Source organism: Elephantulus edwardii, unplaced genomic scaffold, assembly GCF_000299155.1.
Source record: "Elephantulus edwardii isolate Elephantulus edwardi_28Jun2011 unplaced genomic scaffold, EleEdw1.0 scaffold00005, whole genome shotgun sequence".
Taxonomy (NCBI): Eukaryota; Metazoa; Chordata; class Mammalia; order Macroscelidea; family Macroscelididae; genus Elephantulus; species Elephantulus edwardii.
The window spans coordinates 15,367,735-15,381,221 of record NW_006399755.1 but is presented as its reverse complement, the minus strand read 5'-3'; the positions used below and the strand labels follow the sequence as shown (position 1 = coordinate 15,381,221).

General features: G+C 41.1%; 1 protein-coding gene across 1 annotated transcript in view; it reads left to right on the top strand.

The window, feature by feature from the left end:
• Positions 1–7,734, top strand: part of C8B (complement component 8, beta polypeptide) — a 73,038-nt gene extending 65,304 nt beyond the window's left edge. Inside the window, exons 10-12 of the mRNA XM_006879728.1 lie at positions 1,226–1,379; positions 5,052–5,120; positions 7,583–7,734. Coding sequence (XP_006879790.1) covers positions 1,226–1,379; positions 5,052–5,120; positions 7,583–7,734 — 375 coding nt within the window. The remainder of the gene's footprint in view (positions 1–1,225; positions 1,380–5,051; positions 5,121–7,582) is intronic.
• Positions 7,735–13,487: the final 5,753 nt, after the last annotated feature.

Below are 13,487 nucleotides of genomic sequence, written 5' to 3'. Positions count from 1 at the left end.
TTTGACAAGCACTGTGGCACTTGGACAAGAACAAACTGGGAGGAGGGTAGAGAGAATAGTGCAACAATGAATGAATGGAAACCCAAAATCTCTGTAAATTTTTATGAAAATTAATAAAATATAGGAAAAAAAAAGAATCCACCGATCAGCCATTGATTGGTTAGGCTGCTAAGTTCTTGACTGGATCAAGAAGCAGAGAACTGGACAGTGCACAGTCCTCGTCGCCAAGAGTTCGAACCTACAAGCTGTACCCTGGAAGAAGGACAGGCAATATCCTCTTGAGTGCTTTGCAGCCTCTGAAAAATCCATTGGAGGCTCAAAGAATCGGTTCCAGCTCATTAGCGTATAAGAATAACAGTCACATTCAGTAAGAAATTGTTGAGCTGTACCTGAACGAACTTAGGTGTGGGTAGGTGTGTTAGCTTTCTAGTGTTGCTGTAATAGAAATACCATGAGGGGTTTCTTTAAAGAACAGGAATTTATTTTCTCACACTTTAGGAGGTTATAAGTCCATATTATTCAGCTCTAGGTACAGGCTCTCCATCAGCAATTGGGGAATATCCTTATCTTTTTTGGCATTCCTTGGACTCTCTATGAGCTTGACATATTGTTGTTGCTGTTGTGTATCATAGAGTCAGAACCAACCCATAGTTGATCCTCTGGTGGGTTTTCAGAGACAGTTAATCACATGGGAAGAGATTGCCCATCTTTCTCCTGTGGAACGGCTGGTGGACTCGAGCCTCATGCCTTCAGGATTGCAGCACAACACCTTGCCACTAGGCCCCAATAGCTCCGTGTGATATCTGTAGTTCTCTATTTGTGGTGGGGTTTTCTTGGCCTTTTTTGGTTGGTTTTTTTGTTTGGTTTTTTGTGCTGTACTGTTTCTTATAACTCAGAAGAGATTACGTTGAGGATGTCGATTAACATGGATATTGCCTAACTGGCATAACAAAGAAAACTCTTTTCTGAGTAGGAACATTTCCACAGGTATAGGGGTTAGATTTTGAATATGTCTTTTGAGGGGACACAATTCCATCTGTGGTAATGGAGAAGGTGGAGGGAGGGTAGGCTGGGTATCAGTTCTCACACTATAGCAACCCTCCTGTTCCATGTGGATCCAGAGTTGTCGTTATGCACTGACGTGACCAGTTTCTGTGTAGCCTTGCCTTCCATCTCAATTGATACATGATTGCTCTTAAGTACTTCTCTTCTCTTCCCTTTCCAGGCAGAGCCTCTGTATGAACTGGTGACAGGCGCAGACGTTGCGTATTCCAGCACAGTGAGGCAGAACATGAAGCAGGCCCTGGAAGAGTTCCAGAAAGAAATCAGCTCTTGCCAATGCGCTCCTTGTCGGGGGAACGGGGTTCCTCTCCTGAAAGGTACCATGACCCACAGTTAGTGTCCCTCAGGAAAACCATCACATTGAGGAGGCAGGTTCTAGGGTCAACTGTGTACCTGCTTCTGCTTCCCAAGAAGTCTGAAAAGAGGCGACCAGGACACACTGCTCAGGCTGTCAGGACACTGAGGTTCCAGCTCTAAGTGACAGAATGGGTGACAATAGCATTAAATGGAAGACAAGGGTACTTTGAGAGACTCTGTGGCCTGCAACAAGGAGTGAGTGGGAATGGTTCTTGGAATTTTTCTCTCAATTAAAAACGGGATCTTGGGCTGAGCAAGACCTATGCCCTAAGGTATGTTTAGAGGATTCAGGGAGGTCACTAGAAATAATTGATTGCTAAATTTAAAGTTCGTGTTCATGGTTACTGCAGTAGGCAGATAAATCTGAAAGAAGGTAGATCCTGGAATAATATACTCCTGATCTCCGGATCCAGCAAGACTCTTAGCAAAAGTACAATTCAGCACCTGCAAAGGGTCATCAGTTGGGTGCAGGGAGTGTAGTCACACCAGACGATGCTGTCAGAGGGTGTGATGTCTGAATGAATGCCTATAAAATGGTTGTGCGGTGCTAATAGTTATATATTTTTTTAAAAACCCTGCTAGTTAGTTACAACAAAAAACAGTTTTTGTAAACCCAGTTTATATATATCATATATCAATAAGGCTAAAAACTCTATGCTAATTTACTTTTTAAACTAATGTGCTCTGGTGGTGTCATTGTTACCCAGTAACATTTTGAATCATGTGCTTTTTGTCTGCATATGTTCTAAACTTGTTCTGCCATTTCCATTACTATGAATGGAGGGGGGAAGGTTATTTTGAAAAAAAGTATTTACAGTGTTTGAATAAAGTAATTGCAAATAAAAATTAGCTACAATATATAGCCTGAGTAGAAATTATTAGAACAAATACAATATGGAACTGGATTTCCTTGCATTAGTCACAAGACATGTGACAACCTAGAAAATTTCAAAATAATTTTTTTTAAAAAGGGGTTAAGAGCAGTTACTGATACATAACAACTTGTAAACTTATAATACAAGTTTCCTGACATGCTTTCTTGAGTGAACCGAAACGATCATTTTGAACAAGAAAATTTTGACAGCTCAAGTAAAATAAAACAGTTAGTGGATTCGAAGCAACAAGGGTTTTTTAGGTGTTTATTTATGAAATCATAAGTAAAGTGAGAACAACATTGTAGTAAGAGAAATTAAAGCTATGCTACCACATATGGAAATTTACTACTATCAGTGAAATAGACAATTTTTTTGAACTCAACAAAAAAAAGAAAATCAAAAGGTTAAAAAATTAGTCTACCTAATCTAAAAGTATACTGATTTCTACAAGTGTTGACAAAGGATGTGATATAGTACAACTATCTATAGTTTTCTTATTTTTATAGTTGCTAGTTTGTTCAAATTATCTTGTGCTTCAGTGACTGTGCTGTGACAAATAGTATTTGTAAATCTATACCAAAACCTTCTTTGAGACTGAAGTGTTAATTAAAGGAAAAGAAGAAAAATTTTTTAAAGATTTTGAATCCGTTATTAATATGGTTGGAGCAATAATATAATTCCAAGTAGATTTTATAAAACCAGTTTTGCTGTTAGTATTCATAGAATAAAAAATTACATTTATAAAATTTGAACATTGATTATCTATTACTCTAAGATAGAAATAGATCATTAGATCAATCACTAAGGACTCTGTACGGTCTGGCACAGGACTAGAACCATGGGAAGGGAGTGATACCGTGAGTTAACACAAGAGATGACACACTAGCTCTAGTGACATTGCTGGCATCAAGTTAAGCAGGATCCAACCTACGGGGTCAGTGTCGAACTCATGTGAATAGAGGTAACAGAGGGATACAAGAGGCCAGCTTTATAGGGAGAAAGATTCCACCCAGCAGCCTGGGATTGAAGAGTATGTTTCTAGCCTCTCAGATAGGATAGACAATGAGAAAAGGGATCAAAAATGAGATTATTTTCAAAGCCTGAAAGTCCAACTATCTGAACAGGGCATCTTGGACAGAGTCAAGTTATCAGCTCAAGGTTTCAATTCCTGAAACTCCCCTTATCTTCCATGGAAATTTAAACCTATACATTGAGACCCAATTGAGAGTATGTTGGAGGTGAGGAAAAATATGGAGCTAAGGCTTGCAGAGTCAAGCATATGGAAGAGTCTTCATAATGAGGTGTGACTCCGGTGAGATCTAAGGTGATGGACTGATGGCTGACATATTAGCAGAAAACCTCCCCATGTGTCAGAACTGACCAAGCATAGGATGAGACATCTTTTGTTAAGTGCTGCAAAGTTAGCTCTGTCTCATAGTCCTGTGACCAACAGGACAGAACTCTGCCCGCTCCTATGCCATCCTCTTCAACTCCACTCTGCTTGAGTTCACTGTTGTCGTCACCGCATCAAAGCATCTCATTGAAAGGCCTTCCTCTCCTTCTCCAAACCTCTACTTTTCCCAAGCGTACTTTCCTCCTCCAAAGACTGACCTCTCCTGCTTTAAGGATAGAAGTCTCATGAGACAGTTAAGGGTAATAAATTCCCCATCACTTGCATAAAGCAGAGGGTGGTAACCACTTGTACTAAAATTGGCCATTCAGAGAATGATTTCTAATGTAGCTATTAATCTCTTACTCTCTTTTTTTTAAAAACCTTTTAGTTTTTAAAAATTTTATACTAGTTTACATACAAAGTTCATAAATTTCATATGTATTGTTTTTCACACCAGATCTTTCCCTCTTCCTTTACCCATCCCTCCCTCCACCCATCAAATTGTGTGACCCTATGTCCTTCCTCTTCCCACCTTGGAGCCTGTACTCATTCTCTTTTCAAAAAATATTTTCCTGTGTTTTGGGTAAAATATACACAGCAGAACACACTTCCTTTCCACTGTTTTGACATACAATGATCCAGGACACTGGTTACCTTCCTCACATTCTGTTAGTCAGTATTGCCATTTCTGTTCTGGTTGTTCTGTTAATTTAGTCTGGTGACCCTGAAGCATCTCACCTTTAGATAGCTGTTGCCCATTTATTAAGAGTAGAGTAGTAAGGGGTGGCATTTTTACTTTCTGAGCTAATCTGTTGTTGTTAAGTTCAGTCGAGTCATAGACAATTCATAGTGACCTTATGAACGGAAGACCTGAACACTTGTGTAAGTTTCATCGTTTCTCCAAGTTCATAGAGTTTCTGGAAGCAAGCTATATCAGAAGTGGATGCCACTCCTGCTTCCAAGCTTCTTTTAATTGGGGAGTACCACCAATTACTGCCCATCATGGGTAACCATTATCTCATTTGACACCTCACAGTGTTTAGCATCACAGCAACCACGAGTTACCTCTGTACAGCAAATGGACAGACCAGCTAATCTAGGTGGATTATAATCTTGAAATCTCGTGAGTGTGGCTCAAACGTCAGCTAACATGTAATTTTTCTCAATAAGTGCTTTAATTTTACCATGACAGCCAAACATTTTTCCCAAGTCAAAGACCCTCCAGAAAAGAGTAGCTATTCTTGGCTGAACCTGCTTTCTATGAAGCATCCGAGGTGAAATTTGCCCTGTATTAACCTAATGGAAGCAGCACCGTGGGGTTCGAGCTCCATGTTGATCAGTTCACACTCTCTCTGTCTTCTCAGGATCTCGCTGTGATTGCATCTGTCCCATTGGATTCCGAGGCACAGCCTGTGAGGTCACTCTTCGAAACAGTAAGGAACTTTAGAGAGTTGGATGGGAAAGGGAACTTTGGGAAAGTTCAGAGAATAATTCAAAAGGACAAAAATAAGTTGGAGGTGTGTTCCTGGGGACAAGATAAGACTTGAAATCCACCCTGGCTCCTGTTTTTACACTTCATTATTTTTACAATGGGAGTACTCAAGTGACAGGACTATCAATGCAGAACATTGGAAATCAAAGGTTTTTATCCTACAGGAAAGCTCACTCTCTTTTTCTATTTAGCAAACTATGACTCAGTAAGAAGTTGCACTGCTATCCCAAAGCAAACAGTTCAAATCCACCAGCTGCTCTGTGGGAGAAGTTGGGAAATCTCCCATGCAAATTTCTGCTTTGGAAAACCTGCTGGAGTGTCAACAGTGGGTCGGTTCTGACTCAGCAGTAATTGGTACCCAATGATAGCATGTGTGTCAGAGTAAAACTGCAGTCTACAGGGCTGCAGAGTACACAAGAACTCAGTTCACAAAATCCAGCCCGTACAAATCTGTCTAATTCTCTGATTAAAACCTAAAACTGAATCTACTATTGTTTAGTTTATTCTTACTCTTGGTGACCCTTTACTGGGTTTCTGAAGATGTAAAACTTAATAAGAGGAGACTGTAAATCTTTCTCCTGTGGACCAGCTGGTGGATTCGAACTGCTGAGCATTAGGTTATCGGTGAAACATGTAATGCACAATAATGCCAGAGCTCCTTAAGTCTCTAGGTAGAATTTGTTCATTCTTTTGCAGATGGCCACAGGACTTTAAGCATGAATCTATTATAGCACCCAGCACATTGTATTTCAGAGAGTGTGTGTAGAGAGTCTGAATCTCCCCTGCAAGTATGAATAGAAATCATGTCCAATTCACTTCTCTGTCCCAGAGCCTGGCACATAGCTGCTGTTCAGGGTACGTGTTAGATTAATCAAGGAAAGATCAGGCCATCACTAGTATTCCTCCCAGCTCTTATCTTCTTTACATGACATTATTATCGTCTGAGTTATCTACAAACAACCCTCTCTATTCTTTTCTGTACTTTTTTTGGAGACAGTATTTGGACACTTTTCTTTGTACCAGGCACCTTGGATAGTGCTGAGATTCAGCGAGATTCAGCATGAGTTCAGATTCCTTTTCCATCATTTAATAATAGTGAATTCGAGCACATTAATTCTTTGTGCTTCAGTTTCCTTACTTGTAAGTGGAAATTATGAGGATATTTTGAGCTACATTATAAGGTTTTCATAAGGTTGAATGTCTCAAATATTTTAAAAGAAAATGAATACTGTCCATTTCGGGGTTTTTACATGTATTAAATCCTTTAATCCTTACAATGTGAAGTAATGCTATTGCTATCCTCAGTTTATAGATGATGAAACTGAGATTCAATAGTTATGGACTAGCAACTTTGCCCATCAGTCACAGAGTAAGGGTAAAAACGTAGATTTGGATCCTGTGTATGTGACATCCCAGACTTGGCTTCTAATACCTGACCATTCCACCTTCCTAGTGAAATTCTCAGCTGAATCCTGACTTTCTTTCCTCACACACCTCATCCAGGTCCCCAATGTCATGCCCAGTGAATGAGTAACCACACAACCACTTTATATGGTCAGAACTGTCTTATACACGCCTCCTTGCTCTCTCATTTTATAAATTAAGGGGAGAAGGGGGCTCAGAGATGTTGAATAATTTACCTACTGTTAAACGGGAGTTATTGGCTCAGCAAAATACCTGATAAATCATGATGGCATTAAGCAACTATTTAATTCTGTTTTCCCCAAAAGTGCTAAAGTGAAAGGAAAGTGTCAGAAGGTAAGAAATGCCAGAGCTTGTTGTTGGCTTTGTTTAGGACACAACACTGATAGTAGATGATGTTACTCCCATTTGCTATGTTGGGAAGATACAGAGTAAGCTACCTCAGGCATCCCATAACCAACAAGTGTCAAAGCTAGAAATATACACTTATTTACTCACGGACCCAAAACTTACCAAAGACCTACTATGTACCAGAATAGATGCTGGGGCACAAAGGTGAACAAATTGTATCATCTGAGACATTGCTCTTTACAAGGAAAGATCAATCGTGTGAATTTTCCCAGACATACATGTTAATTTACTATTCTAGCAATTGTTATGAAATACTCTGAGAGGTTAAAATTGGAAATATTGGAAAAGGGTGTCAAGGAAAAGTTCCCTGAGTTGAACTGAATTTTGAAGGATAAGTAGGAGTTGATGAGGTGAAAAGAGAAGGAGGAGTTCCCTGAGCAAAGATAGCATGTGCAAAGACCCTGTGAGGGGAGGGAATGTGGCAAATACATTGCTCTCTAAGAAAGGTGTGGAGTGGGTAGATCAGAGATTTTAGACTTCCAAGAAAGTCTGGTGTATACCTTTACAAAACCCAATAAGGCATCAACGTTGTAAAGGCTCACAAGTGTTTATTGACTTTCTTTCTTACAGATGTTCCTATTGATGGAAAGTGGAATTGCTGGTCAGAGTGGTCTCCGTGCTCTGGAGGACAGAAAACAAGACAAAGGCAGTGCAACAATCCACCTCCTCAGAATGGGGGGAGCCCCTGCTCAGGCCTGGATTCAGAAACACTTAGTTGTTAGGAAAGAGTGAGCTTCCAGCAGTGATTAATGAAAGTTGTACACAGGAGGGCTGTTAGGTTATGAGAACTCAGACTATGTTTACCCCCGCCCCACCTCCCAACTACCCATCCAAGAGTGGAAGGAAGTAGCGTGCAAGATGCTGAAAATAAATACCTTAATTTGTGAAATGCACATTGATGTGAATAAATATTAAGTTAAGAGAATATACTCTTTAAGCATCTGTGTAATCTTGACTTTGTTTAGCTTGACAATTTTCTTTTCTAACATTTGCTGCCAGCTAGTAACTATAAGGGAGAGGGAGAAAGACAGTGGGAGGAAAAGGGTTAGGAGACGGAAGGGGGGAGAAAGGAGGAGGGTAGGATAGGGGGGAAGGGAAAGGAAGTGGGAGAGGAGTTGGAAGAAGAAATATTTAACCCCAGGAAAATTTTTAGTTGATGGTGTGGAATGTATAAACTATGTCTTCTTCCTCCTCTTGCTTGATAATGTGTCTGTAAATTCTGTAATGCCCTGCATATTTGTGCTTTTGTGCAAACAGCATTTTGGGAAAGGGGATTTTAAAAGAATGAGAAGACAATTAATTCTGATGTTACCAAAACCTGGTTGAGTCAACTGATCAATCAGGCTTAATTTCTCTCACTCCATCATATTAAGCACCCCTTAAGATCTGCTTAGCTCTTGGGCACTTCCATTAAGATTGCAAAGCTTTAGGTGAATTTGCTGAAATCAAATTTGTGGGACAAAACTAGTTAGTTGAAGATGAATTGGTTCATTCTATTCATTTTCAGTCCATTTGTTTTCAGCCCAATCATCAGCTTCAAGTTTGCATCTTAGATCGGTTCTGGGGCCTCAGTCCTTAAACACATCCATGAATAGTCAGCCACCAATCTGTCCCAACCACATATCTGGAATTGAGTCAATAAAACAATCAGGAGCAGCTTACTTGCTCTGTTACCAGCAAGTGAGCTGTCCGGGTTTGTGGTCCTTGTTTGGCTTAATATTATTGCTTTGCCGTCTGCTGTTATTTCAACAGGCTAATCCAATAACGCTTTATCTCTTTCATTATGCTGAGGCTGTATCATTTTCTTGAGTTATAATCTATCTTCTTTTAAGATTCCCCAGAGACAGAGAAGAGTGGTATGTCTTTGGTTGACGGGAGGGTCCCACGAAGCCAAAGCCAGCGCTCTGCAGCACTCGCCACCAAATTAAATTCTGACTCTCAATCACAGCCACCGCTTTTAATGCAAAATTTGAGTTGATTATGGAGATGACAGCCCAGGTTTGCATTTATTGCATTTAGCAGAAATTGTTTATCCTATTAAGTATGCTCTTGAAGGAGAGACAATTGAATTGAAGAGCCACGGTGAATACCCGGGCGACGCCCAGGCACTGCTCAACTACGCAATAATTATCTTCTTATTTGTGGGCTGAACTTCCCCTCGTGGCTCTTTTTTGCAAACAAATGCATTTAGGAGGAGGTTGGAACATAATGTAAGAATTAAACAAAATAAATGCTAACTGTGCTCTTGGAAACACTTGGCAACTGCAGCTCACACCAGCGTACCTGAGAAGGAGCAGCGCTGCGCGGGGTCCAGGCTGTCTAACTTGGCAGTCTTCCTGGAAGCCTGAGCACAGTGCTGCGTACCTGGATAGGGGAAGAGTTTCATGGCCAAGAGCACGCATCCCTGAAATGCCTTGAGCTCCGCCATGCGTTTAGCTGTGGGGTGGGTCACTCTGTGTCTACGCTTTCTGCACAAACTTCTGTGGGAATGATAACGATTGTAATTTATTTAGCCATACTTCAACCAATAATAGCCACGAGGCCGTAGAACGGTGGTCTGGTGGCCTAGTCTGTGGGCAGTTGTGCGGCTTAACCCAAAGGCTATGTTCCTTCAGAGGTGTGTACCCACCAGCAGCTCACCAGAACTTTGGGCTTGAGGGCAATGATATTGAGTGGATTAAGCTTCAGGCTGCTAATTTCAGTGGTTGGAACAGATTCGTTGTTTTTTGGGAGAAAGATGAGGCAGTCTGCTTTCATAAAGATTCACAGCCTCAGAAACTCACATGGTAGCTCTGCTTTGTCTACAGGGTTGCTTTGAGTCAGATGGACACTTCACAGTGAGCTTCAACAGTAATAACGGCCACTTACAGAGTGCCTGCGAGTTCAGGAAGCCTTTTCATCTACATTATCTCATTTAGTCCTTATCACTGAGAAGGTGGTGGTTGTTATGCACCAACAAGTTAGAATCAACTCATAGGTGACTTTCCAGCATGTTTTCAGAGGCTGTAAATCCCATTGGAGGAGGTTGGCCATACTTCTCCCTTGAAGCAACTGTTGGATTTGAACCCTTTACCTTTGTGTTGACTGTACAACTCTTAATTGCCAACACTAGGACACCATAGAGAGGTAGATACCAATATACTTATCAGGTAATATGCAGAGAATGTTTCATATTGATATGTAATCTTTATGTCAAAAGTTTAGATTATGGAAATGGAGGTGGATATCAGGTCTGGAGAGTGTCTGCTGGCAGAGAATTCCGAGAATTCCAGGAAAGTGCTTTGCAAAGGACAAGACTCTGGTCTTTTCTCATACTAGTGGCCATTTGTTTGATTGATGTGCTTCAGAGTAATATTGGGCTCTACAGAATTTATTTAATAGCTGTGAGTTCTAGAAAGATTGCCAGACATTTTATTCAGAACAGCCATGGGTAGATTAGAACTGTTAACTTCTCGGTAATTATTTGGAGACTTCAATCTACTGCTATGCATTTACCACAGTGTCCTAGAGAGGGACAGAGAGAGTGACTGGTACAGAGCCCTGGAGATCACTGGCTGGACCTTCTGGGCATCTCCCACAGTCACCATCTTCCTTAATGCGGAAGCAAGAGGTCCTGGATACACAGCTTCGCCACCTCTCCTCCTAGTGAGACCAAGTCTTAGCTCATCCTCCAGGTCTCTGCTTAATGGTATCTTCTTGCAGGCTGCCTTTCCAGACATCTTCTGTTTGACTAAATGGCTCTTTCCCTGGTTTCCATTTCACCCTGCATTGGCCCATCAACACATTTGCTATGTTGTGGAGCAGGCCCATGAAATCTAGAAACACAGTGCTATGGGTTGAATGGTGCTCCATGAAAATATGTGTTCTGACTTCTTTTCCTTCAATGAGGGAGCTCTCGTGAGTAGGGGTAGTCCACAGGGAGTAGCCCTGCTCCAAAAGACTGTACCTCTCTATTGGTTGGACTCCTCCAGAAGCTCTGGAGGAGAAAGATGGACTTTATCCCCTTACAACTCACAGCTATGGAAACCCAATGGAGAGCCAGCTCTGAGTTCAGATTCCACAGCAAAAAAAGAATGATTCTTGTGAATAATATTGGAAACATCATTTCTTTGTTATGTTAGGAAGTCACAAGAGTGTGTAGGATGAGACTTAAGCCTAACCGCTTTGTTTATAGAAAATGTATATTAGACACAGGATGGAGACAACACGATCTAATGATGAAGGAGAAATATGAACCCACAAGCCTGGGAACTCTAAGAATCATGGCCTATGAGAAGCTGAAACAGAAAAGAAGAAACTCCCCTAAGAGTTACATTCTGAATTCAGACTTCCAGCACCTGAACTATGAGAAGAAACATTCTATTTCTTAGGAGACTAAGTTAGTTCATTCAGCATAAGACTTTCCAGTCTCTCCTAAGTTGTGTAGTATTCTTCAATATTGTTGCTTCTGAGTGTTGCATAGTATTCCATTGTATGAACGTACCACAATTTCTCAATCCATTTGGTTTTGAGTGGACATTTGGGCTGTTTCTATGTTTTTGGGAAGCGTGAATACTGGGTAAGACCATTACTGTAAAAATAGAAGAATAACTAGTAAAACATGTATCCTCATATTCCCCCCAAGGGGGGAAGGGATGGGAGCAGAGGGGTGAGGATGTGTTGGGGTGAAATCACAATTTAGTGGGAGGAGAAAGGGACTTACAGGAAATGGGAAAGATCTGGCAGGGACCTGAAAAGACGTGGTAATGATAGGCATAGTCCAGAGTGATTAATTTTATAAAATATAAAGAATGGGAATGATTGTATGAAACACATTGTAAATGAGGAATACAGTGAAACATAATGTATACAAACTTTTAAGTAAGCCAATCTAAAATAAACATAATCAACAAACACCACCCACTCTGGTATTTGCGTTACAGCAGCTCTAGAAAACTAAAGACACAAACTATTTAATCTAAGAGATTGAAGGTCTTAATGATATTATCTCTAGTCACCAAAGTCCCCAGAATTAGTTGATATGGTATATTGTGATTTTGCCCTTTGTTTTCTTCTTTGCCTTTCTCTAATATGTTGCTAGGAAAAACAGAAAGTTTCTGTGTAGTGAACAGGTACTAAGAACAACAGAGAGTGTTGTGTTTCTAATGCAAAGGCTGAATCTCTCTGGTGGTTTGACTCCATCAGCAGCCCAGAAAGGCAGTGCCTGATACATGTAGCTGGTCATTGAGCAGGTTACATTAATTAATGAACTAAGGAAGACTCTGGGGAGCTCTGGTGGCCTAGTGGAAAGAAGCTGCATTGAAATCCTGAAGCCATGCAGTTTGAGTCCTCCAGCTCCTCTGCAGAAGGATGGGTAATTTCCTCCCATACAATTAACTGCCTCTGAAAAACCCACTAAGGGTCAGCTATGGGTTGGTTCCCACTCCACAGTACACAACAACAACAAGGAAAACTATATGAAAGGACAGAGGAAGGAACCTTCCCATATCTATGAGATGTTCAAGTGAATTGTGGTTTTTGAGAGCTGGGGCAGAGAAATGTCAGAGACAGGGAAACCCATATAGCAGTAGTAGGTGTGAGTCACCTGCAGGTTGGTAATGGCGGGGGGGGGGCTGGCAAAAGAGGAAGAAAAACAGCTGATATCAAATAAGGCTAGTTGGATGTAATGAACCTTTCCCTTGGGACCGCTAGAAAAGTCCAGAAAAAACTTTATATAGAGAAAGATTAGGATATTCTATAAATAATGTTGTACAAGAGGAGATTGCCCATCTTTCTCCTGAGAAGCAGCTGGTAGATTTGAACCATTTACCTTTGTGTTGGCAGCACAATTTCTTACCACTAAGCCACCAGAGTGCACAAGCTCAGGCTCATAGTGACCCTGTATATACAACAAAATGAGACACTACTCTGTCTTGTGTCCGTCTCCCAACTGCTGCTGTGCTGAGCCCATTGTCAGTGCATCTCATTGAGGATCTGCTGAGTCAGGGCATCTCATTGAGGATCTTCCACTCTTTCACTGACACTGCTCTTTTCCCAGCTGAATGTCTTTTTCCAAAGACTGGTGCTTCTTAACAGCATGCCCAAACCATCCTTGATTTTAAGGGGCACCTGACCACACTTCATCCAAGACAGATATGGCATGAAAAGAGGCCTAATATAATAGTATTCAGAATTGTGTTTTCTGGAGCCAGACTGCTGGTGTCTGAACTCTAATACTATGGCCGGGTACTTACATCAAGATGGTTGTTATTGTTGTAGTTATGTGCCATTGAGTCGCTTGTGACTCATAGTGACCCTATGTATAAGCGCCCTAAATGCTGCTCTGTCCTGTGCTAACCTCGCTGTCTCTGACACACTCATTCCCGCCATCCCAATCACAGAATCGATCCATCTCATTGAAGGTCTTCCTCTCCTGCACCGTCCCTCCACTCTTCCAAAAAGGATGTCCCTCTCCAAGGACCAGTCCCTCCTTGCA